Raw genomic sequence first — 25,661 nt, 5'->3', positions numbered from 1 at the left:
CTCATATAAAATATTTTCTGTAAATTTCTCAAGAATCTGATTTCACGATTTATTCAACAATGAATGGCAGAATAGGCTGGTGGATTTAAATTGAATTTATTCAACTTTTTCAAAACATAATTAACTAGTGAAAACTATTTTTCATGAACAATGAGTTACTGAAAATTTGAGGTAAATTGTCTTAGGTCCCATTTTTTATTTTCAGAAAAAAATATTTGATTGAGCAATAGACTAACTACTGAGTCCCTCACAAAGTAGGGAAATAATATTTTAACTGTTGAGAATTTGTGGAACAGGGGCCAACGTATATATGTGTAGCGATAACTTTATATAATTAATATATATTTTATTTGGTTGGAATCAAGTTGAAGCATGACAAAATGATGTAGTATTGCTACTTTCATAAAATAAATAAAATTACTATTTTCTTGCCGAACCGAATTTTCGAAGCTTGGAATCGCCTTCCCGATGAATTGATGACTATGGGTTCAGTGAACACGTTCAAAAACTCATACGATAGACTGAGGTGAAGTGCTTTTGTGAAGACATTTTCTTTCCTTTTGTGTATAATTTCTTATTGCAGAATACTATTTATTTTTATATTTGTGATTGAGTGCATAGGTATTACCTACCTCCACTCTAATCAATGTTTAATAATAATTTTCCCGTGCCTGACTTCAAACTTTCTCTAAAACATAAAAATCATTATTTGCAATTTCATGTCTTTCATTTCTGCTTTTATGGGTACAATAATATTCTCAGCAAATATACATATAATATATACTAAAATTACTAATGCGTCCAGAAGACTTCCTAGATTTGATATAAGGAAAATATTACTGTATATTATTCAATCATATGAAAACAGGTCATGAATGTAGCAATAGAGAGAAAAGACATTAGAAAAAACAACAGAATATATTTATCACAGAAATACAGAATATAAATATAAAATATTGGTTTACAAATATTATTAGAAAAATCTATTGGTTCAATAAAACAACAGGATATATTTATCATAGAAATGCAGTATAAATAAAATTATTGGTTTTAAATATTATTAGAAAAATCTATTGATTTTCAAATATAGTTTTTGTCAATCTACTTCTCAACTGATTCAAATCTAATTTTGCACTCTGTCGACTTCTCAATTCGTGGTGAATCCTCAAACCGAAATAAGTTTCCAGAATCATTTAGAATCATTTTCGTTATAGCAGGACTATGGATTCTCTCTGGTTCATCATCAAACAGATGCTGATTGAAATCATTGAACAATTTTGGATCAACACTATTCAATGTAGTGAGAACCAGTGTGATAACAAGTTCCAATAATATTTTTCGAATATATTAAAAACTCTTTCTGTCCACTTAAATGTCTTTTCAGCCTGGGTACAGATATCAACTACAAATTGAGAGGCATTGGTAAGATACCCCAAGGTTTTTCTCAACTGTAATTTTGACTTCAGGATGGACACACACAATATTTTATTTTTGACCTTGAAATTGGACAGGATTCTTCGAGACAATCTAAAGTATTTCTTTCGCAGCATAGGGTTTTCCAAATGACGATGTGAATAGTTTCCAATATAGCGGGGATTTGAGAAAAACCGTCTCGACCTAGAAAAGTAGAATTTAAAATGGAGTTTTCTTTTTTGATATATCTTATTTCATTTTGGATATTCTTCGTTTCCCAGAGAAAGAAGTGGCACTAGAGCTAAATGATGCACATTTTGAAGGAGAGGTTAAAGTCAGTGTTTCTTCTGAATCATTGGTAGTTGGAGTGTCAAATCTCAATCGTTTTTTTGATGGAGAATGTATTTTAGAATCATATAGAGCTTCCATAGAGTCCTGTTCTTCAATACTTCCATTCCCTTCTGAGTAAGTCCTGCAAATTGCTTTATGTTATATGGTAATATTCTGAGGAAGATTTTCATTGCAAGGAATTATAATAAATATGATAAATCATGAAAAAAAGTTTTCGTTATAACTTATAGAGGTATTTCCAATTTAATTTCAGAAGGCAATCCTCCTTGGATAAGCCTTAGGTTCTTAGTGCCACTAGAGCTAGAAGATGCACATTTTGAAGGAGAATTAAAAATAGCTGAAGTCTCAAATCTCAATCTTTTTTTGGTGGTGATTGTATTTTAGAATCAATTTCTGTAAAGTCCTGTGCTTCAATACTTCTATTCCCTTCTGAGTAGATCCTACAAATGTTTTTATGTTATATGATGATATTCTGAGGGAGATTTTCATTGCTTGGAATTATAATAAATACGACAAATTATGAAAATAAGTTCTCGTTACAACTTACAGAGGTATTTCCAATTTGATTTCAGAAGGAGAAGGCAAACTTCCTGGAATGAACTTCTTTTTTAGGTTCATTAGTCGGAAGCAATCTTCAGGAAAGTGATTTGAGCAAAGAATCATTTTTTTTTCCAACATCGTTCGGTTCCAAGAAATTCTCTGCAACCATTTTTCTCGTTCAAGTTGATTCGATGGAAGTCTAAAAAAAACATTTATTAGTCGTATAAATTAGTTTTGGATTGTTTTTAATTATAACTGAATATATACTTTAAGGCAAAATATCAGGATATCTGCACGCCTATGGATAGAACTCACCTGTGAAGACTAATCTCACCTTCCACAATATAAGTGAAACTACACAAAAAACACTTGCTAGGCATATCTAATATCACTTCTAATGGTTATAAATGAAAATACAAAATAATTAAAACAAGGAATAATGAAGATTTAGTGAATTGAGGTGGTCTAAAGCCAGAACAAAATGACAGAATTCCCAAATGCACGTTGCCACATCGACAATTTATCTGAATTGTCGGAAAAACTTTGATCTTCTTCCTCGTTCATTCCTTCGTACTGAAAATAGAGCTGGCAACGTTTTCAATTCGGCTAGCTCAATTGTGATTGGCGCGTCTAAGCTTTCATCTCTCTTGTATTCGGGATCGGGTTCGAATGTTTATTTTCCGTTCCTTCTATCTACATTCTTCTTCTTCTTCTTTATGTGCCGTCTCCTTTAAGAAGGTTGGCTATCATCATGGCGATTTTCTTTCTATCTACATATATATATATATGTATATTCCACAGAATACTAAATATATATTCTAAGGGTTTAACAGACATGAGACAATAAACGTTTACGTCTTTACCCTCCTTCATTGCAGATTGAACAAAGCTCCCTCTAGCGGAGACGTTAAGATTCTCTGTAGGAGTAGAATTTATATTAAATAGTTAAGAAAGAATTCTTCGGATCGTCTGGATTTCTAAACGTCAGAGTTCCAGTGAAAAAGCGCTTGCGTAATACATGTGTTGATTCGTTGTAGATGTAAAATTTGCCCAATGACTGCTTGAAACAACGGAAAAAGTTAATTTATAAGTAAAATTTTATTGTTTCTTTTGGTAACGGGGTAAGTTTGAAAAATTGAAGAATTAAATTCGATTATCGTCAAAGAAATATATATATTCTTTGGATCCTATGAAATTTCAAACATAAACATCAACGATTTGTTTTTTTTGTATAAAGATATCTTCAAGAAATATTCACGTTTTTTATATAATGATTTCAGGTTTTTACATATTGTGATAATGGCAGACCAACAACAATTCTTCTTGAAATGGAATGATTTTCAAAGTAATATGGTAACCTCATTCCGACATTTGAGGGATGAAAAGAGTTTCACTGATGTTACCTTAGCTTGCGAGGGTCAGACTTGTAAAGCTCATAAGATGGTATTGTCAGCGTGTAGTCCTTATTTCAAGAGTTTACTAGAGGTAAATATGTGCAATCTCCACATATCAATACCTAGAGCTATCCTGATCAAAATTGAGATCAGGATTATATCGAATTGAAGACTTAATTTTCATTATACCCTTTTTATAACTATACTACTTCTTCTTTCAAAGCTGAATAAGAATCAGTTAACAGTGTGTTTATTTATGATTTGTCTAAGAACATATTGGTTAAGTAAATTTATTTCACATCAATAATAGAATTAAATTAAAAAATGATTGTTTCCTAGTAGAATGGTATAAGTATAGTCCTATAAACATCTATATCAAACTTTCTAAAGTCAATAAAGTTTAAAATGTATTCACGATGGACATATGGATGCAGAAGGACTAAATAAAATTATTTATAAGTATTTCTACACACAACACATTTTGTAGTCCTGAAATTTCAAGCTCAGAATTGGTGTCTGGAGCTTTTGAGGGCTATATACACAAAATCCCAACTCTGTCTATATTCTGGTTAAAGAAATATAGGGTATTATTTTTCAATATTCTACTTAAGTTTTCTCCGGTTCTGGACACGATCAACAAGAAATTTTTCATGAGGCTTGAAATTGTTTCACATCTAAATGCAAAATTTAATTTTTATCGAATTAGTAGTTTTGAAATCAACAGATGAAGAAAATTTCTGATAGCCATATTCATGGAACTCCTCGCCAGATTTTGCCCATTACAAAAGTCATTATTTGGGATCTGAACCAAACTTACCCTGAAAATTTTAAGTTTTTCGGTTGTTCCGCCACCATATTGATTTTTCTAATATTGCCTCTGAAATTGTGATTCTATTAAGTATTCATTATATTGTCCCATATATGCCATACAGATTAAATGGTCATTGGTAATATTCATATAATTCATGACCCATTTATATGGCAACATTCTATTTCTTCAAAATTAACATAGAGAATAACAGTTCTCCTGTGAATGCATATAAGTAGATTATACAACACATGTTCTGATGAACCAATAGAATCCGCAAATTTCCCATAGTTACGGCGTATTGATAAGTTAATATACTACTTGACGACGTGGTATAATCATTTTGGTGTTTCGCCTCCTGCCATATTGTGATCATTTCCATAATAACATCATTGGACGTTCGCCAAAAAATAAAAGTCAAGCTCAGTGAAATTTCAATGAATTATCAAAATGCAGTACTTTGGTTATAGTTATTGAAATTATTTGTAACATAATTGTAACCAATACCACTCAAGCACAGACAATATATTTTGATTATACGAACCTCTTCACTCGACGTAGTTAGCGAAACAATACTCGAGCTGCGCTCTCGTGATAATTTGCGAACTATGTCTTGTGAATCAGTGTATAATCGAATATTGTCTATGCTCTTGTTTTATTATAACTGATAATTGTTTCAGGAAAATCCATCTAAGCACCCCATTATAATTCTCAAAGATGTAGCATACAGCCATTTACAAGCAATCCTTGAATTCATGTATGCTGGGGAGGTCAATGTTAGTCAAGAGCAATTACCAGCGTTCTTAAAAACAGCAGATAGACTAAAAGTGAAAGGACTTGCTGAAAGTTCTACGGGTGGAGGTGTTAGGGAATAGTAATGGGAGTTATTCAGTTGTATTTATTTCTGACTTTGAAGATATTGATTTGCATTTCAATTTTCAGCTTCAAGAACTTTTAAAGTATGCTTGAAGCTGATCATATAAAAATCAATTGTTTTTGGTTTTCCATAGATATATGTTAACTTTGATTTAGTTACCTAATAATAATAGTCTATCCAAAGATTCACCCTGAACCATTTTATAATTGTTTTTGTTTTCTGTATATATTCAACAAGGGTGATTATATACCTGAGGAAAGTAAACAAATGTTCTACTATTAATTTGACGAAATTTTCATATAGACAATATCTACAAGAATATAATTTTTTTTTCATATTCAATTATTGAGTTTTTCAATTCCATTGATCTTAATTCAGCTTTTGTATTTTTCATCCTTTAGGGACTCATCAATGAAACTTTGTTCATCATCAATGTCAAAAATTTTCAGTAATTCAGATAATTTACCAATTAACTCATATCATTATTGTTTTCAAATCTCTTAATTTGATTGATAGTCACTTTTTATGAAACAAATGTATATCTATGGTAAATTATATTTTTTTGCTATAACTGCATTTCAAAAATTTCAGTAGTAAAGTGTGGAAAACTTATGTACTTCACTGATGGAAAAAGTTGGACTGTAGTGTAAAAACAAATATATTTCTACGAGATTTAATCCTATAGTATAAGTTTTTTGAAACGTTTATTTCAATTTTTATAGTTTTGTAATGTGAAGTTTTCAATTTGATTCCATCGAGTGTCTCAATTATCAAAGTATTTTTGATAGACCAAGTCTGATTTACAAGATGTAACATAATATTTTTCTTTTTTTCAAAATATAGGGTACTTAGAATAGCTGTGAAGTTTGTAATAATGATTTAAGGTTATTATAAATTTTTTTCAGAATTAATATACACTTTCTCAATTTTATGATGTGCAATTTTCAATATTACATGATATTCTATGTACTCTGAAGTTTAGATTATTGAGAGACTTTTATGAATTAATATTAAGCACATGATATTTTAATTTTTATGATATGTAACTGAAGTTATTAAACTGGGATATATAAAGTTGACCATAATATGTTTTCTTTTTTTCATCTTATGTTCTTTTTCCCGCAGTAATTTTGACCTTATGCTAAGAATTAGTTATAGGTTAAATTTTATCACATAGTTATTGGTGGGTTAAAACTTATCGTCTTGGACCAAACCCAGCTCAAACTTCGAAAAAAAAATGGATTCGTAAATTTCCGTAGATTCAGAACCGGCTTCAAAATTTTTTTTTTATATAAGGTTATAGGAATAAAGTAATAATAAAACCAAATATTTTGAATATAAAAGTATATATGACAAACTCAAATTATATTATATATAAACATTCATGAATACCTAAACTATATACCATTTTAAAATCAGTCATCGCTGCTCTATCAGTCTTGATCCTCCAGTTTTTCAAACTTCATTATTTGGTCCTCTATTATAAAGTTATGGTAACTGTCATTTTGAAAGAATTTTTTTGTTTGAAGAACTCAACACCGAGCCTTTGTATTTAATGAACTGTAGGATTCAGTTTTGTTAGCATTAATAGCAGAAAAAATTCTTTTTACTGGAGCTGTACTGTTAGGCAAAATTCTGACGTGATCCACCAATTTCAATAATAAAGGGGGAATATTAGGCCTTGTCATTTCTTTTCAATTCAGATATATCACCCCAAAACTTTTCAAAATCGTCTGAAAAATTTAATTCAGTATCTGGAATATTGGGAAGTTTCTTCCATTCTCTGTCTAATTCATCGTCATCATTTACAGTGGAAGGAAATGATTAGCTAACATAGATAAATACAAAAAAGTAGGATAGCTAATGGAGCAATATATAGATGGGTTTTTTCCATCCTTGATATTTTTAGAGATTAAGTAGTTGAGGTTTTTAAATTTTTCATCATCAAGAAGAAATCTAACGGGTGTTTTTTTTGAGGTATATAACTTTAAGTTGGCATTACTGTTCAAGATGGCGACCGATTTTACAGCTGTCAAGTGATTTATTCTCAGTTTGGTTTGGCAATTCATCATGAATAGAGTCCCACCTGAACAACCATGATGTCCAGGAACTGTGGTTCCAACAAGACGGCGCAACATGTCACACAACTCGTGCCACAATCGATTTATTGAAAGACACGTTTGGTGACCGCCTAATTTCACGTTTTGGACCTGTGAATTGTCCTCCAAGATCTTGTGATTTAACACCGCTAGACTACTTTCTGTGGGGCTATGTTAAGTAATTGATCTATGCGGATAAGCCACAAACCCTCTTGACCATTTGGAAGACAACATTCGACGTGTTATTGCCGATATACGGCCACAAATGTTGAAAAAAGTCATCGAAAATTGGACGTCCAGATTGGACTACATCCGAGCCAGCCGTGGCGGTCATATGCCAGAAATCATATTTAAAATGTAATGCCACAAGATTATCTTGCGGATAAATAAAATTCATCTCTATCGAATAATCCATCGTTGTTTAATTGCAATTTAAAGTTCTATAGCTCTAAAAAAACATCCATTTATTGACATAATTCCTGAGAATGCAAAACATGTCAATCAAACGAAGGAACCACGTGGTTCCTCCGCCGTTGACCACAATGGTACGTACCAAAATTTTGTGAAATATAGTAGAAATTCAATGAAAAATTCAGTGACTTTTGTATTGTATCTTGGCAGTTGGTGTGACTGTTATTAAAATTTACAGATTACGGCACTGTTTTTAGAACTGTAATGAACTCCATTACAATTAGAGATGAGCGATACCGTGATTTCTAGATCACGTTGTGAAACGTTCCTGTTCCTTTATGATATCAGTGAAATTAAAGCGTGACGGTGATCACCGTTTAGGTATCGTATTCGGTTAGAGTCCGTTCCCCGTTCCGCAGCACTGGGAGTGGGGTCACCCCACTACCAGTGCTGTACGGAACGTTCGCTAACCGAATACGATACCTAAACGGTGATCACGCTTTAATTTCACTGATATCATAAAGGAACAGGAACGTTCACGTTTCACAACGCTGAGCACGGACCGTGCTTGTTATTATTATTTGTATGAATCACCCAAACCTCAGCTCTTTTGTCTTTCTGTTAATTCTTTAGAGGTAACAGATTTGTGGAATATGGATATGAATAATTTTGGACATCGAAAAATAAATAATACCTACAAATACAATAATTCACATGTGAATATATATTGATAATATTGAATGGCTGATACTGCATCAAATAAAATAAGAGAAAAACAGAAAAAGTAACAATCAGAAATGTACAAAATATAGTAAAACCAGTTATTGAATAATTAAATTTCCTAAATATATCTGATATTTTCTATTAATTTCTGAGCTAATCAAAGAATTGTGAAATCCCTAAATGAAAAGGTATGATTTTTAGGACATCGAATAATAAATAATTAGCCATATGCATATATTCAGACGTTTATTTATTTAATAATAATGATGAGTAATCAACCTCCAAACAAAATACACTCATTTTATAATTGTATACCTATATCGAAATAGTTAAGGGGCTAATACTGTAACAAAAAATGAGAGAAAAATTAAAAATTTCACAACAAAAAACTCAGAAATGGGTAGTTAAAACAGTCCCTAAATAATCGAATTTCCCAACTATATTTGATGAATTTTTCGAGAGAAAAATACAATTATTCCTATTCATTCTCCACCAACGACAATTACAATTGAGGAAGAGAATCATTTGAGTTTTTTTATTAGTTAGCCTGCTTGGACGTTCTGTTAATTGTTCGGCTTTCGAAAACAATCGTCCGCACGGAACTTATGTGGCTAGAGTGCATCAGTAGTAACTGCCGACAAAGGTTCCGAAGCAATAAAAACATCAGGCTGGCAGGCTGGCTTCATAATTTACGATTGCACGGACGTTGATAAACCCTGAAAATATCTGTGAAATGTTCAAACAGTGATCCCGTCACGCTCTGTATTCGTTTTTCGGAACCGTGACTACCTGTGACAGTCTGATATCAGTGATTAAATCACAGTTCGTGAAATATCGCTCATCTCTAATTACAATACTGAAATAGAGAAACGCCTCTTCTAAGCTGGAAAATTGGACAACTTAACACTCGAGATCTCCAGAATGAATATCGATATATTGGGTGTAGGTGAGGTAAGATGACCAGGAAATAGTAAATGCCCGACTAGTGAGAGAACACTACTACCCTGGAAGCCATGACCAACAGAATCATTATCATGGTGTTGGTATAAAAAGTAATTAAACAGCTTGGTGAGAAACTTCATTCCCTTATCGGAAAGAGCAATGATGATACAGTTACAGACACCAAAAGTGAAGACAATTCTGATACAAGTGAACGCACCCACAGCTCAAAATGAAGAAGAAGAAATCATTGAATTTTATGGTAAGTATTAGGGAGTTGATGAAATATACCATAAAATACGAAATTTTGGGAAATGGGAAACTTCAATGCCACAGAAACTTCAATTCACAGAGGTAGATGTACGTGAGAATCTAATTGGAGACATTAGATTCGGAGAGCGTAATGAAAGGGGAGATAGACTGGTTGAGTTTGCACAGGTTAAGGAAATGACAATAGCTAACACCTTCTTCCAGTTACCATCAAGAAGATTATATATACATGGAAGTTACCGCAGAATACAAATGGAAAAACAATAATAAACAAAATCGACTTAATTATTAATGTTGTAAAAAACTGGTTATACATTTATGTATAATTTTCAAAGTAATGTTCACTAGCAATTCCTCCCGTCATTTCATCTTGTTTTGTCTTGCAAGCAGCTGTCACAAGGAAACAAACGCCGTTCAACATATCTTGGCTTCAACTCCTACGGCACCCAATTTCTTTGTTTCTGAATCATTCCCATGAATTTCAGGCGTTTTGAAATGTTGTGTCACTTCCAATGATGCTGCCAATTGTTGCATTTGACACGAGTCTTGATCAAGTATGTAATACCTCAATAAATTCTGCACCTTCGAAAATCTTCTCTTTTCCATCGCCATGCTGGTCTGCGACGTCAAAATCGCCATTCTTGAAGCGTTGAAACCAATCTCGGCACGTTCTTCCACTAATAGCGGCCTCACCATAGGTATTTGTGAGTATTCGGTGAGCCTCAGCCGGAGATTTCTTCATATTAAAGGAGAATATTAAAACTTCCTGCAAATGGCGAGAATTTGGCTCGTAAGCTGACATGTTTAATCGAGAATAACATTATGATTTAGACACAAATCGACTTATATTTCGATGGCGTTATGTTTATAAATACCTAAGGTTATTGTACGACATCTACGATCTATTTATTTCGACTACCACTTACCGCTACAGCCATCTATTGTAAAACGGCGAAAGAAAAGTTGTACACCTAATAAAAGAAACAATTCAACTCAATACTATGGAGGATGGCGCGAAAGGTTGGATGACGGAGGAGATATTGGATTTGATGAACCAAAGAAGAGTATATAAGAGTTCAAACAGGAAGAAATATAGTGAAGTATACAGACATATATAGAAGAAGATCAAAGAGGCAAAAGAGATATAGATACCTCAAAATTGTGAAGAAATAGAGAAATTACAGCGTCTACATGATTCGTTCAATCTTCACAAGAAAAACACAGAATTTGTTGTTAACCATAAGCTCAGACAGGTAAACATATTAGAGGACGAAAATGGAAATAGACTGGTTGATACGGACACTTGCTCATTGGAAAAAATATACGGAATTGAATGAAGAAATACAATCAAAAAAGCTCCAATACCCGGAACAGGTCACGAGAGGGGAGAGATACCAGCTGTTACAGTTAATAATAGTGTTTTAGCACAGACTAACTAGTAATCTGTGGTTTTAGTGTCCCGTCAGACAATGTTGTCTGTGTGTTAGCCAACATCCAGAATGGATAGGCACCAAAAGAAGAAGAAGAAGACAATGTTGGAACCAAAATAAAGAAATGCATCAGTTACAAGGCAATTTCCGTTCCTCTCATTGTTCTGAGTATTTTACTAATGATTTCATTTCATTTCGCCAAGAAGGGCACCACATGCATATATGCAAACCGCCTAACTAAGCAGTATCACAGAACCGACATAACAGCAGATGTTCTGTAGCGTTCGCTTTGATTATCTGTAAAATATTTAAATATGTGGTCGCATGACTAAAAAATCCGTCCACTCTCGGATGATATTGCTGAACGCAGTAATTTATATATATAGCGCTTTTTACATAAACTCGATATTCTTTAGTGATTTTTCTTAATAATCTTGTAGTGTCGGTTATTTTAATAATCAGGTACTCGCGATTCACAACTAAAGTAGTCTCACTCTCAAAATTCAATTTCAACCTGTCACTAGCTGAATCGAAATGGCTAAAACGCCCAAAGTAGAGAAAAAAGCTGAAAAAGCTTCTGCTGAAAAAAAAACAGCAGTAGTAAAAAATAGAAGAATCAAGAAGAGGCATGGTAGATTATACGCTAAAGCCATCTTTACTGGTTACAAACGTGGTTTGAGGAAACAACACGAAAAAACTGCTCTCAGTGCTCTCTTTAAAGTAGAAGGAACTTCAGCGAAACAAGGCAGTTGGTTTTATGTTGGTAAAAAATGCGTGTATGTTTACAAAGCCAAAAACAAGACCTGTGTTCCTGGTAAACCCAAATCAGTGAAATCTAAAGTAAGGGACATATGGGGAAAAGTAACTAGGCCTCATGGTAAAAGTGGAGCAGTAAGAGCTAAATTTAATAGAAATCTGCCTGCCAAAGCTATGGGACATCACATCAGGATTATGTTGTATCCATCATCAATCTGAAGATGCTGTATCCTGAAGTTATTATTTTAAGACCAATTATTATATAAATAAAAAATGCAATAGATCTATGGTATCAGAATCCTCTCTGGCACTAACCTCCTAACCTCACCTAACCTAATGTGTTCTTGACATATTGACTGTCCTGTCGTGTAAGTGTTTAGTGATGTAAACAAAAACAAAATACGTACATGAATTCGAATAAAAAACAGATCGTGTTATTGGTACATTTCTCGTTTTGTTGAATTTAACATACCTAAATATGATGATATAATCAGGAGTGCATGGTACTGTTTAATTCTCATTGAAGGAAATATGGAAAACTGTAAATATTGTGAAAAATCACTTGTAGACTGTGAAGATGAAGGACTCCAATGCTCTTCTTGTTCAAATAATGTTCATATTCGATGTTTGAAGAGAGGAGCAGTTCCAGGTGGAATGAATGGAGACGTTTTCTTCACATACACCTGCCAGGAATGTTCAGAATCAAGTACAGAAATATTTGTTAGAGACAAGTTGTCATGGTTTGTATAATTGGAATTTTGACGAATTGTTCATCGGTACTCACTTAATACTTTTCTGCATAAACCACTCGTTATTTTTCATCACATGAAACATAATATATCTAACCAAGGTTTTGTTATCGAGAGAAAAGTTGTTCTATGGAAACAAATTGTCTGGTTTATAAAATTTAAGTTATTAGAATAAATTGAAAACTTTATCAGTAAATCTATAATTTCAGGTTACAAGTCATTGTTTTAGTTTTATATCATCTGAATACTAAGAGTCCAGGTTTAGCTAAGAAAGGATTTTTTCATTGGAAATTTCAAATAGCAGCTTTTATAGAGAAAAACTGGGAAGTATTGTTCACAAAATATGTGTAAGTATTCATTATAATATGTTATATTGGTCATATCATTCCCAGTTATTACTTTCAGCAAAAAGAAAAAATCATGGACAGGCACAGTTGCTGGTACTATATCACATTTTAGCAAATATTTTTTTCTTTCGGGTACATCTGTTATTAAACAGCAAGCTTGGTGGACTCTTAAGTACCCTAAAATATCTCCATATCTAATATCTAAAATATGTAAGTTTTTTTTTTTAGATTATTCATTATCTTGAATCAATTTAATATGAGAAGAATAATTTACTCTTTGCGGTTTACTAACTTTGAATAAAATGCAGTTGTATATATCTCTTTTGTTAAAAAATGATCAGATAATCTAACTTTGAATATACATAACATTTAAAAAGAATCTCTTGATTCATTATATTATGTTTGTCATATTTTATTGTATTTATCACCTGATGCTTTTTTTATATTTAAGATAATTCTATGATGGCACAGAAAGTTAAATGTAAGGCTGATAAACAAGATGTCTCAGATATAGAAATATTCAATCAAATACTTGAACAAAATGTTTCAAAACCAGAGATGATGCAGCCTTTTATCCTTACTGAAGTTGAAACTCAAGATGTTCCTGAAATGAGTAGTGATGGAGTAGATATATTGAGTCCTTCTCAGATAGAGAGAGTAAGTTTTTAAAAGTGAAGAATTGTTGAAACTATGATATGATTTTGGAAGTTTATGGAATATCTTAACTTTCTGCAGTTGAATGTTTGAGACCTCTTCAGTAGTTGGTTTTGAATTTAACCATTCAGAGATTGTCTCTTTCTGTGACCGATTTTGATTTCTTCTTCTTCTTCTCAAATCACTTATTGGTGATTTAATGGGTTCGCATTTAGCATGTACCCAGATTGGTAGCTTACTCTGTGTTTGATTGATTTCTTATTTTCTCTGACTTTCCCACCCTCAAAAACCCAGAGAGAATAAAGGATAAGGTTGGGTTATTTTCATATGAGGGATCAAACATCCAATGTTAGTAGGTATCTACTGTATAAACAAGATTCTTCTATATCTTTCATCAATCTGTTGAATCCATTTTAAATTTCTATTTTACCTATTTTACACCGATTTTGATTTATACATAATTTTCCCAATCTTTCATATTTGCATGATTAGTCTGTGATCTTATCTAATTTTAAATTTTCTTCTGTATTTTTAATTTGTTTTTGAAATTCCCTGTTTTTCTAAATCAATCATTTTCATTGTGTCGTTTAGCTTTTTAGCCAGTGATTTTTCTTCTGAAGACATTAAATGATGTAATCCCAGTTTTTCTCTAGATGATTTCTTGGTTTCTTGACTTTTCACAGAGTGATAAGGTTCATTTATCTGACTTTTTTAATTTGTCTTTTTATCTAGAAAGCATAGAAAGGACTCATTTTGTGACACATGTCTCCAAATGTTTTGCATGAAGACTCAGAATGATCTCAGATCACTAATATTCTAATACCTGTCTGTACATTTTGAAATGTCTACAATCTCAAAATTGAATAAAATCTGTCTGCCATTCAAAGCTTCCTTTGAAAAATGTAACAGCTATTGCCATAAAATTTAGTGGAAGAATTGATTGATTATTGATCCTTGCCCAAGAACACGATTCATAAATTATGAAACCAAAATCAAATTTAAAAAAATCTTTTCTTGGAAACTCAAAGATATCATTATATCAAAAATATGAATTGCTACAGTGTTACTGAGTACAATAGTTTTCATCATAAAGTTCTGCTGGTATAGAGTCTAAGGTTTTTGACAATTTTATTCAGTTTTTGGTATGATCAACCCAAGATATGCTAAAAGTGGACATAATAAAAAGTACTGTAAAATTCTCCAATGTTTCTTGTATGTATATTTTCTTGTTCTACAGACTCACTGGGGGGAGAGTTAAATGACCCTTCAAGTTACTTCATACCAGTATATCATTTATAGAGATAGGTAATTTGATGACCGGTTATGTAGAATAATGTTGTCATTATTTATTGCTCAGAAGGTTCACAGTTTGATTCATAATACGATGTCAAAGGAAGTAAACATATTATTTTGTTCAGTATCAAATGAATAATGTAGCAATAATAAACCTTTTCAATTATTCAATTTTATTACCTTTTTTCAGAAGTTTTGATTCTTGACAACAAAAGTTCAATAATTATTTTATTTTTTCAGAATATAAAAGAGAAAGAAAATAAAGAAACAAATAAAAGAAAATCCCTTCTACCCACCATAGACAATAAAAAGTAAGTTCGAACTCGCCGGAAATAATCTCAGTATTGAGCATGATCAAAATTAATTTCAGATTTTTGAAATTGACCAATTCATCAGATGGTTTATCAGATGATTTCACAAGGTGTGCAGTTGAATCACAGGACAAAAAACAATTGGAAGATATTATGAAACACAAAATTGAAGATGATAAAAAGCAAATAAAATTATTAAATCCTTTCTGTCATTATGATACATCACTAAGTGGTGAGTATGTTATGTAAGAGTATTCTTCGCTCATTTTTCTGTCGGAGGAATTTTACTTTGGTTGTAAGGTTACAACTCATTTAAAAAATGCAAGCCTTTTTCATTTGTAATGTTTTCTCATATACAGAATAACAATAGAAAATTCTGCATGAAACTTCAAATTGTTATTTTATACTTACTCGCAAAATCTCAACTGAGTCTGTTGTTACAATTATTGGGTAATTCTCCTTCTTCTTCTTCTCAAACAGACCAATCTCCAGCTAGTATTGCCCCTGGTTGAGAGAGTCTGAATATTGGCTCAGCATCAGATTTTTGGGTTATTTTTTTTCGATAATCTATTTGAGTTTTCTCTGGTTGATGACGCTATCAATTGGAAATTTGACTGCCTCCGTAGTACGGTGGACTGAAAAATCAACTGTGGTGCTGAAGGTACCGGGTTTAAAACCTGGCTAGGTCGTGGATGTTGTGCATGTCTGGTGATGGTTGATGAATTTAATAGAGTCTTATAGGTAATGAAATGTTCGCTGTGTAGATGGCCGAAATAGCCTAGCACATATAAAGGAATAAAAAAAATTGGAAATTTGACAAAAAATTTGAAATGACTATTTCACACTCTTGTTAAATGAAATTATACCAATTTCTCCTCAAATTTTCTGCCCACTTTGCAACAACTAACAGCAATATATAAATCAATTTTATTCTCTATTATCTACTACAACGTTTGTTCTAGATATTGCACGTATGAGAAGTACCAACTTGAAAATTAAACTGCTTGGAACAGTAAGAAAAGAAATGATTCTGTCTCCATACAGCGGCATGTATCTCAAACCTTATATAAGAAGAGATGTTGAATCTTTTCCAACTTGGTTGCAAATGATGGCAGAAATTCAACTCACAGTGAACAAAAACGATCCATCTTATTCTTTACCTCCAAGAGGGCCATTAGATTTTGTTTATGTGCTACCAGAGCACATCCCAGCCATAAACTGTTTATGTAACCAATTTTTCTGGCCCGGAATAGATTGTAAGTTGTTCAACTATCATTTTTCTATTTGAAAGTGTTGCTTGTTATAGGCAAGTTTGCTATAGTGAGGAATTTCAAATATAGACAATATTCTCAAATCCAAATAGACATTTATACAAAATTCATTATTTTTATTAATTAAAACTATAAAATTTTTCATGTAATCTAAAGAACTATACAATTGATAAATCAAATGAACTGTTAATAAGCCAATTGATATGTATTTTAACTATACCTTCACTTCATATGTAACATGTCATGTAGCAGTTGTAATATTATTTATCCTTTTTTTCAAACATCATACATCGAAACTTTGATTGCAATAATTTTAAGTCTTTTTCTTGATTTAATGAAGCCATTATTTATTCTGCATAATATTGTTTTTTTTCTAGTGACAGAAACCCTACAATATCCAGAATTCAGTTGTGTTGTATTGTATAGGCGTCTGATTGTAGGATTTGCATTTCTCGTTCCAAATATTAGCCATACTGAACATTATATATCCTTCATTTTCACAAGACCTGGCTGGAGAAATGCAGGGATAGCTACATTCATGCTATATCATCTTATACAGGTAACAATACTGCATTTACTGTTCCTATCATAGTATTTTTATTTCTTCAGCAGCTCTATTTGTGTCTAAAATACATGTCTTTTCTATTAGGAGTGTCATATCTTATCATTAATAAATTCTTAATCTGTAGAGACTATTGTGCTTCTTATGAATTGGGAACCAAGAATAGCATGTTGGTTTTTAATCCATAAAATTATCATATCAAAGAATATGACAGAAGATGTTATTGGGTTGAAACAGAATTAATAAATTTTCAATAGTTTTCAAGGAGGAACATGAGTGGAAACACAAATGTATTACTGAATTTTATTTTTCATAGTTTTATTTTTTTTCTTCAAAATTCATGGATTGTTTCTTCAGCTAGGGGGGATCAGTGCGCTGTAACTGATTTTGCATCAAATTTTAAGAAATTTCTTACAGTGTCCGAGCAAACTCTGAAATCTCTGATTCCTCATAATTTTGTTCAATGAGATTTTAAGAATTTGTAATATAGCCTCTCTCTAACCTAAAAATTATTGTCTTCCTGAAATTTGCATACGAATTGAAACACCATTCAATTTTTTTTGTAATTCAAAAAGTATCTCCATATTAATCTCAAAGCAATGTGATATTCATTGGATTATTACATAGAACTTCAATTTCAATATATTGTTCACTATTCACTTACAATTCTCAAAAAATATATAATCTATAACAAATAGCATAATCCGGAAGGATGTGCATGTGGAGGCTTGTTTTGTGTCCTGCAAATGAACAATTGTAACTCATACTTATAGCAGGAAAAATCATATATGCAAAAAAAAAAGAAAAATTCCTTAACAACAAAAAAAGAAAACCCTGACATTGAAATGAGAAAATCATTCAGGTTCAGACATGCTTGCAGGAGGAGAGCTTGATCGCTATTTGTTTTTCAACAGAGACATAATCAAGTTATTATTAATCTTTATGAATTGCTCCATTTCAAATTTATATTTTCTCATTTCTTTTTCTAATGGATGTAAAAGATTAATAGAACTACACATCTGGTGAACAACCTCCTCAGCTTTTGGTTGTTCTCTTTCAGCGAATTTTTCAATAACGGTATTGCATACATGTCATGTTATGAATCCGGTCAGCTGATGTAAACATAATTTGTATTCCACTCCTCACTGTTGCAGTCAATGTCTTCCTCTCTATGCTCTATCCACATACTATTAGATTACAACCCAAATCTCATCTCCGTCGGTTTTGTTATAAAGAAATATTGTGTAATTTTTTTTTTATATTATTTTCCTAAATCGTCTCTGGTTCTGAGAATGCAATCAACATAAAGTTTTGCATGGAGCTTGAAATTGTTGTTTAATATCTATATGCAACATTTCAATTGATAAAAAAAATTAAATTACCAGGACAACAAAATTTTGAATAGCCATATTTAAGGACCTTATTCAAATAATTGATTTTGTTTTTCAGACTAGTCCAGGCAAAGATATCCTTCTTCATGTTTCTATGAGTAATCCTGCCTTCTTTTTATACCAGAAATTTGGATTCAAAGTGGAAAAAAATGTTTTAGATTTTTATGATAAGTATATCAGGGATGATGTGAAAGAATCAAAACATGCATTTTTATGTAGATTTGAAAGATGACATTTGTGAATAGAAAATTTTAAAATATGAAAACATTATGTTTTTATTGCATTTGTAACATTACCATCCTTTTTTTCTTTTAAATTTAGGTATAAAAGAATACACAGTGCTGGCAAGTCGATCTCTTAGGATTTTATGTCAATTTATTGAAATGGAATTCATCAATATTGCCAAAAGTCAAACAGAAAACTTCATCCTCTCTTCCCATCCACAAACAATGAAAGTGTTTAGAAAAAAGTGGAGAGAAAGCGATTAGAAAAAAGTGGAGAGTTATCCCCTACCTCTGCACATCTTTATTTATTTTTGCTAATCCTGATCAAAAAGTTCTTATCAGTTTTGAATATTTTTAATTGTTGATAAAGAGATCCGCCCACAAACTGAAAATAAAGTTGAGAGAAATTTTGTCGAAAGATTGGAATGGAATTTTGCTAGATTATGGGAGGAAAAATTCTAGAAAAGGATGAATTTACAAAAGTGACCCTCTCTACCAATGAATCCCCATTTTCTTTCCATGGCAACCACAATTTCCAATAGCCGGGTATTTGACTGTATCAAATAAAGATGCCATATCCTAAAATATTACAATCATTACGTCACCGTGAAAACATCTGTGAGAAAGAAATATCAAATCCACAAACAGTGGAAGTCTAGTTAGCAAAGAAGAGGGGAGTTTATCTCTACAATTTCTAACACCTAGTTGTAATCCCTTTCCCTCAAAGCGATGTTGGAATGGTAATTGTTCAAAAGAGATTTAATATCTTTATTTTACTAATTGGATTTGTTCTCTGTTCCTGGTATTGAATATCAACACGTATCATTGCCAATACTGTATATTATACTACTTCATGCTCAAAACTGAATTCTGTGAGAATAGGTTTTGAAAATAATTTTTTTGAACAATTTATAAGGAGAGCATGAATTGAATCAACTGAATGATCATTAGAAATTTTTATTGAACCTTCTCTTCTGATTGAATGAAAAATAATTCAATAATTTGAAATTATTCAGATGTAGACATACTGTCATGGCACTCTTAGACTAAAATCTAGTCGGATATTTCTAATATCAAAACTTCATGAAGCCTCAATAAATATAAATAATTTTACTCTTTGTTCAAATTGCAGTCACCAACAAAGTTGAACGTACTTGGCCCCTTAGCAGAAACTTTGTCAAGCAGATACTATTCTTCAACGAAAGAAGTATTTTTCAATTAAAATACTACTGTATAAGTAATACCCTGATATTATGTCGCCCAATAACTTGAAGCTCTTATAATATTCTTCTTCTTTTGACACTCCCAGGGGTTGAAGGAACAGGACTAGATTTACCATTAGAACCATTATCTTCTGTTTTCAAACTTCCTCTAAGAGGCCTTTTAGAGGTTTTAGGTGTTTCATCTATTTTAACTTTAGTTTTGGGGTCATCCTTGGAAACAGAATTAGAATTGCGATTTTTTGTTGCTAATTTTACTTTTTCAGATTCTTTTTTCATTTCTTTCTTTACAGAAACAGTAGATCGAGGTGATTCCCTATCTTTATTGCTACTACTACTGTCCCTACGCGGAATATCCTTTATGTTTCGTGATGGTGTTTTCTCCTCTTTGGGTTCTTTCTTAGTTTCTTTAATTAACTTTGGAGTATCGCGTCCTTTTTGAAGTGATTTTCTCTCCTCATCCTTTCTCGATATCAATGAGGCAAAATCATCTTCAGGTAATGCAAATTCCTTTTCGTTATTTGGAAAAGGGATTGATTCATTCTCGTCAAGTGCTTCTAAATTGTACATTGTTCCTAAATGAGCCCATATTTTTTCAGGGTCTACGTCTTTATTAATATTATTGTTGAATTTTTCGCATATAAAGGCCATTTGGAAGTATTTGTTAACACCTTCAAAGAATTCACTCAGTTAAAAGAAAATCAAAATTAATTTAGGTTAATTTACCGACTGGTTTATGACCAACCATAGCATCTAATAGTTGTCCCTCATTTGCGATAGTCCATTCTATATCATCCATAATTCTAAATTTCAATAATTCTCGAATATTTTAACCAACGGAGTGTTTGATTTTTAGTATTTTTATTATGACATTATATTTTAGGTCATAGAAGATGGTAATAAGATTTAACCTCCAAAAGTGTCATTTTTTGTTCTTAGTGGTCTCAGTTGTATGACTGATGAATTTTAATTAGTATGCAACATAGACAAACTAAAAAAATAGATGAGCCACTCGTATATTCCGCGCCATCTGTCGGAGGAGGACACTAATACACGAAAAAATTATTTTCAATTTGATAGTTAGATGTCGTTGCATTCATGGAGATCACTCGTGAATAGTGGCTCCCATACACGTTACGGTCTATTGGGAGGAAAGTCTCCAGGTTTATATGCAGCTTGTGTGGGGAGATGTATGAAAATAGTAAGTATAATGTATAATCATTATTATCAAAAAACCTTTGAAATGTCAACTGACACAAGGAGTTGTTTGACACGTTCTTTTTTAAATATAATAAATTTCGATATGCCTGCAAGATGTGAAAATCGAGATGCAAGAAGGTAATTATAAAATATGAATTCAAAACCCAATTGTAAACTTTTTAACGTCAACACAAGATTTGCAGTACCTATAAAAAGAATATATTTATTTTATTTTCGTAGATATGCCATCACTACCGATGAGAAAATTCGAAAAGTGTGGCTTGAGCGCATCGGCAATAGGAAACTTTTGGAATTGGAGAAATATCAAATTAAGCATGTTAGAATATGCCAGTGCCATTTTCATAGTGATTGTTTGGAAAGCAATGGAAAGCTGAAAAAAGGTTCTTTGCCCTCAATTGATTTGCCACGTAATTAACTGAAGGAGCTTTATAGTAGGTATAAATACTCATATTTTGTATTATTGAATTCATTATTTTTAGTTTTTGAGAATGTTTTCAATGCAATTATTAGTTTATTGATTAGATATTTATGAAATAAATCTGTATTTTTAATTGGTGATATTTCAGTTAATAAATTTTTATTCTATCCAGAATTTGATTAATGATCCTCATTTCTCGATTCCAAAAGAAAATCAGATGAAAGTTCGTTGCAGGTATTATTTTCATGAAAATAAATTTCCTCACTCATCGATAACTTGCACGAATCCATTTCTGATTTCCTTTTGGAATTTGAATTTCAAAAAACTTTTTGCCTCTTGTATATGGGTGTACCTACCTATTCAAAAGGTGCACTACAGAATTCTTTTTGAGGCAGCTTTACGATACAGATTCCTTTTTCAATTGAGCTTTTTTCACGAATTAGTAATGTTCTACAAAAACAGATGGCGTTGAAGCTTGTTCTACTAGTGTCTCATCTATTCTCCGTTTAGTTAGTCTATGGTATGCAACATACAATACAGTGTTGAGAAAATACATTGCCTTAATAAAGTCAAAATAAGACTTAGGTTAGGTATTTAGACGAAATGTTGGCTTAGGCCAAATTCATCGCCTAATGGCCCTAACCCTGTAAATTGAACTTCAACATCTATGTTTATTATTATTTTTTTGAAAAACATCAAAATCAAAAAATGTATTGGGTACCTACTCAAAGAATAATGAAATTTGAATTATATCCACTTATTTCTATCACCAACAGTTACTGAAAGTAAATCAACACAATGCTGTATTTTGTGTAAATATATAGTTCTTTATTGATAGGTCTAGGTCGAGATGTCTAACACTCTAACACACTGGTGTGTTCAGTTTCCTCTTGAAAAACCTTAAGAGGGATTATCACCACGTGGTTTGTCGCGTATCAATCAAAGTTTGGTACCCATTCATTTCTCCTGTTTCTTTTTTCGAAACAAATAAGTAGAGGACAGCACTGTACGACGACTTTCCCGAATTACCTCTTTTGCCTGTGCTTTGTACAAAATAAATATCATAAATTTTTTTACCAAATATTTTTTTCTTTTTCATTCTCAAATTGAAAATATATACTTCCTTCCATGTGAATTATTGTTTAAGGAAATTGTGTGAAAACCTCATAAGAATCGGTGATTTGTAAGAAGAAATATTACTAATTTCGTTTTGAACTGAGCAACCACGTAGTGGTGTTCCCTCTTGAGATTAAATTAGTAACTTTTGAAGGGGCCAGTCTTGTTGGATTTTAATGGTATTGGTCCCTTTTCACTTGATTTCCGCATCGTTTCTTATGACTTTCAGATTTAAGTGAAATCTCAGAATAATAAACATAGAAAGAGGGAGCATATGCCATTTTCAGTAAGCAAATTTGGTCCCCAACATGAACTTTCAAATTTGACATGAAGCGCGAGGAAATGAAAGCATATCAGCAATACGATATTTCACTCAATTCGCGGGTTTCTCCACAAAGAACGCAATTCTTATGTCCCATAGTGAATCAACGTTCCATATTAAATCAAAATATGTATATTGAAATAAATACCTAAATTTAATAAATTTATCAGAAAACAAACTTCAAGCGCGCCAAACGACGTGAGTCGTGAAATAACCGATGACACTAGGAGAGCAAAAGTTGCTAAACCTTGGATTTCAGCAGGTAGATACAGAAAATGATAAATATTCTGCTTATTATGAATTCGACAATTAGGAAAAATATTGGATTCAAAATAGCTAAATTTATAAATAAATAATTTACTCACAGTGAAAAACTTGTAGATAATTCTTCCAAATATGCGAATCACAAAGTATGATACCCTATATATACATAATATAAACAAAACACATGCGTTTAAAAAAATTCTTATGGATTTTTACATGGCACTTTGGTTTGTTTGGAACCAAAGATTAATATTTGTTTGGAACCATATAGAAATGAATAGAAAAGAATTACAACTCAGTGGTAAAATAAATAAGCGTGATTGTGGCGCCCTTATGGGCAGGATATGGAACTAACGATGCTGATTCTGCGTATTTGGCGCATTAAATCATAATTCCAAACAACAAACCTACACTGAAAATTCTGAAAAAACTGTAATATCAATTAGAGTTTGTTCAATATTTCAGTGAGGTTTCGCATCCAAGTTAATTTATACCTCAATATTAATAATAATAATAATAAACCGACTTTATTCAACAAATGTACATACATTTGCCCTGAAGAGGCGAAGATAAGCTCAATAATACTCAACGAACATTGAAATACTTTTTATTGCACATAATAATTATACAAATTGATATTTGTGAACAAATTAATTAAATAATTGAATCAAATTAAATATATCTTATTGTATCACTTAAATATTAAAGGAAGAAACATTTCATTTGAAGGTTGATAATAAAATAATAATTTTTGTGATTACTGACAAAAATCCAGGAAATCGACGGGTTGATTTAGAATTGGAATCTTCAATTATTCGGCAGAACTCTAACGTAAGCCGTTGGAAACCTGGAACAAAGTGAGAAATTAATGGTGATCCTGAAGATATTTTCATTGGTACATAAGGTGATAACAATAGAACAATATGAAGTGAAAATATAGCTCTGTTTTCTTCAATTTAGCAAACTGCTCTCTTTGACATTCACTTATATAAAAAAATTCTCTCTATATGTTAATTGACTCTTCCCCTTGATATTAATTTGATTTGAAATGCCTGATCTTTTCTTCATAAAATTGGTGGTTAGAACTTTCATACAATTTTCATCTAAACTTCTCATCTAGATGAAAACAACAATGATAAAATGAAAATAAAACACATCTCAAAAAATGCAAATAAAAGTTCAGTGGTCTCCAATGGGCACAGGCACATGAATTATCGAGCGCGCAAAAGTTTCTGACATCAAGTCAGCATGCTTTTTTCTTCATTCTTTTCATCAAAGCAACTGGAAAGACTTCAAGTCAAAATAAACAAACATGAAGAAGCCATCCCGGAACTTGTCTTTTCTACGTCTTGGAGAACGTGGAGGCTAACGCAGTGGCGTGCGAAGGACGAATAGAGTTCAATGGCTTCGTTTCAGAAAGAATATACGGGTGCGCTGCAGGAAGTGTACCACTATCGATTTGTCTCATTCAAGAAACCGTATCTCATTCACTTGTTCAGATTTAACTGTAACTAATGTTTTGTTACTATATTTGTTATTTGATAACCTATAACCGATGAAATCAAGATTAGAGTTCAGGTAGCCTAGTTAGTTCACACAAGATATAACAAAGGCTCCGCCAAACACTTTGGCGCCCGGCAAAATAAAATTTCGCCACCCTGCTTTGCTTGAATTTTCTTTGAAGGAATTTTCTGTTATTCCTTTAGGCGTATTTTCAGTTTCATATGGAATCGTATTTTTGTTTTACTAACAGATTTTGGGCCCCTACACCTTGGCGCCCCGGCAAAATGTCTGGTATGTCGGTCCTGGCGGGCGGCGGCGGCCCTGGATAAAACATTATTACATAAAGGGTGTTTTTTTTTTAGAGCTATAGACCTTTAAATTGCAATAAAACAACGATGGATTATTCGATTGACATGAATTTTATTTATCCGCGAGATAATCTTGTGGCATTACATTTCAAATATGATTTCTGGCATATGACCGCCACGGCTGGCTCGGATGTTGTCCAATCTGGACGTCCCATTTTCCATTACTTTTTCCAACATTTGTGGCCGTATATCGGCAATAACACGGCGAATGTTGTCTTCCTAATGGTCAAGGGTTTGTGGCTTATCCGCATAGACCAATGACTTTACATAGCCCCACAGAAAGTAGTCTAGCGGTGTTAAATCACAAGATCTTAGAGGCCATTTCACAGGTCCAAAACGAGAAATTAGGCGGTCACCAAACGTGTCTTTCAATAAATCGATTGTGGCACGAGCTGTGTGACATGTTGCGCCGTCTT

At 32.2% G+C, this 25,661-nt stretch overlaps 5 protein-coding genes and 1 long non-coding RNA gene across 8 annotated transcripts; 4 read left to right on the top strand and 2 right to left on the bottom strand.

Moving 5' to 3' along the window:
- Positions 1-899: 899 nt before the first annotated feature.
- Positions 900-2,857, bottom strand: LOC123670590 (THAP domain-containing protein 2-like). Of its 2 annotated transcripts, XM_045604094.1 has the most exons (4): positions 2,620-2,857; positions 2,312-2,503; positions 1,667-1,885; positions 900-1,617 (listed from the first exon to the last, which is right to left on the bottom strand). In XM_045604094.1, the coding sequence occupies exons 1-4, from the start codon at positions 2,682-2,684 to the stop codon at positions 1,293-1,295; spliced, it is 801 nt and encodes a 266-aa protein (XP_045460050.1). In that variant the 5' UTR covers positions 2,685-2,857; the 3' UTR covers positions 900-1,292. The 2 variants fall into 2 exon arrangements, with proteins under 2 accessions (XP_045460050.1, XP_045460051.1); XM_045604095.1 differs by lacking the exon at positions 900-1,617 and having other exon boundaries at positions 1,667-2,204; positions 2,620-2,851.
- A 407-nt stretch (positions 2,858-3,264) lies between these two features.
- LOC123688708 (longitudinals lacking protein-like) lies at positions 3,265-6,468 on the top strand. The gene is made up of 3 exons (XM_045627339.1): positions 3,265-3,425; positions 3,585-3,789; positions 5,187-6,468. The coding sequence occupies exons 2-3, from the start codon at positions 3,604-3,606 to the stop codon at positions 5,379-5,381; spliced, it is 381 nt and encodes a 126-aa protein (XP_045483295.1). The 5' UTR covers positions 3,265-3,425; positions 3,585-3,603; the 3' UTR covers positions 5,382-6,468.
- Positions 6,469-11,749: 5,281 nt separating this feature from the next.
- On the top strand, positions 11,750-12,245 carry LOC123680348 (60S ribosomal protein L35a-like). The gene has a single exon (XM_045618197.1). The coding sequence runs from the start codon at positions 11,790-11,792 to the stop codon at positions 12,228-12,230; it is 441 nt and encodes a 146-aa protein (XP_045474153.1). The 5' UTR covers positions 11,750-11,789; the 3' UTR covers positions 12,231-12,245.
- Positions 12,246-12,370: 125 nt separating this feature from the next.
- Positions 12,371-18,854, top strand: LOC123680327 (cysteine-rich protein 2-binding protein). 2 transcript variants are annotated; one of them, XM_045618178.1, is made up of 10 exons: positions 12,380-12,514; positions 12,580-12,751; positions 12,970-13,107; positions 13,166-13,317; positions 13,559-13,764; positions 15,295-15,365; positions 15,425-15,597; positions 16,328-16,621; positions 17,014-17,195; positions 18,648-18,854. In XM_045618178.1, the coding sequence occupies exons 2-10, from the start codon at positions 12,666-12,668 to the stop codon at positions 18,819-18,821; spliced, it is 1,476 nt and encodes a 491-aa protein (XP_045474134.1). In that variant the 5' UTR covers positions 12,380-12,514; positions 12,580-12,665; the 3' UTR covers positions 18,822-18,854. The 2 variants fall into 2 exon arrangements, with proteins under 2 accessions (XP_045474124.1, XP_045474134.1); XM_045618168.1 differs by having other exon boundaries at positions 12,371-12,751.
- Positions 18,847-20,929, bottom strand: LOC123680338 (MRG/MORF4L-binding protein-like). The gene is made up of 2 exons (XM_045618186.1): positions 20,760-20,929; positions 18,847-20,704 (listed from the first exon to the last, which is right to left on the bottom strand). The coding sequence occupies exons 1-2, from the start codon at positions 20,830-20,832 to the stop codon at positions 20,091-20,093; spliced, it is 687 nt and encodes a 228-aa protein (XP_045474142.1). The 5' UTR covers positions 20,833-20,929; the 3' UTR covers positions 18,847-20,090.
- Positions 20,930-21,341: 412 nt separating this feature from the next.
- On the top strand, positions 21,342-21,805 carry LOC123680359. The gene is made up of 2 exons (XR_006747505.1): positions 21,342-21,371; positions 21,474-21,805. It is a non-coding gene; the product is annotated as an uncharacterized LOC123680359 (long non-coding RNA).
- Positions 21,806-25,661: the final 3,856 nt, after the last annotated feature.

This window comes from Harmonia axyridis, chromosome 1 (genome assembly GCF_914767665.1).
Source record: "Harmonia axyridis chromosome 1, icHarAxyr1.1, whole genome shotgun sequence".
In the NCBI taxonomy this organism is placed as follows: domain Eukaryota; kingdom Metazoa; phylum Arthropoda; class Insecta; order Coleoptera; family Coccinellidae; genus Harmonia; species Harmonia axyridis.
Note: the sequence above shows the minus strand (reverse complement) of the source record. Positions and strands in the feature narration are given on the sequence as shown.

Bases quoted from the DNA above. Each gene is read 5' to 3' on its own strand.
- LOC123680348 (XM_045618197.1), top strand. From the start codon at position 11,790: ATGGCTAAAACGCCCAAAGTAGAGAAAAAAGCTGAAAAAGCTTCTGCT.
- LOC123680327 (XM_045618168.1), top strand. From the start codon at position 12,543: ATGGAAAACTGTAAATATTGTGAAAAATCACTTGTAGACTGTGAAGAT. The intron at 16,622-17,013 runs GTAAGTTGTTCA...TTTTTTTTCTAG, and splicing joins TTTCTGGCCCGGAATAGATT to TGACAGAAACCCTACAATAT. The intron at 17,196-18,647 runs GTAACAATACTG...TTTGTTTTTCAG, and splicing joins TGCTATATCATCTTATACAG to ACTAGTCCAGGCAAAGATAT.
- LOC123688708 (XM_045627339.1), top strand. From the start codon at position 3,604: ATGGCAGACCAACAACAATTCTTCTTGAAATGGAATGATTTTCAAAGT. The intron at 3,790-5,186 runs GTAAATATGTGC...TAATTGTTTCAG, and splicing joins ATTTCAAGAGTTTACTAGAG to GAAAATCCATCTAAGCACCC.
- LOC123670590 (XM_045604094.1), bottom strand. From the start codon at position 2,684: ATGCCTAGCAAGTGTTTTTTGTGTAGTTTCACTTATATTGTGGAAGGT. The intron at 2,504-2,619 runs GTGAGTTCTATC...TGTTTTTTTTAG, and splicing joins GGTGAGATTAGTCTTCACAG to ACTTCCATCGAATCAACTTG. The intron at 1,618-1,666 runs ATAAGATATATC...CTACTTTTCTAG, and splicing joins CGAAGAATATCCAAAATGAA to GTCGAGACGGTTTTTCTCAA.
- LOC123680338 (XM_045618186.1), bottom strand. From the start codon at position 20,832: ATGGATGATATAGAATGGACTATCGCAAATGAGGGACAACTATTAGAT. The intron at 20,705-20,759 runs GTAAATTAACCT...AATTCTTTGAAG, and splicing joins GGTTGGTCATAAACCAGTCG to GTGTTAACAAATACTTCCAA.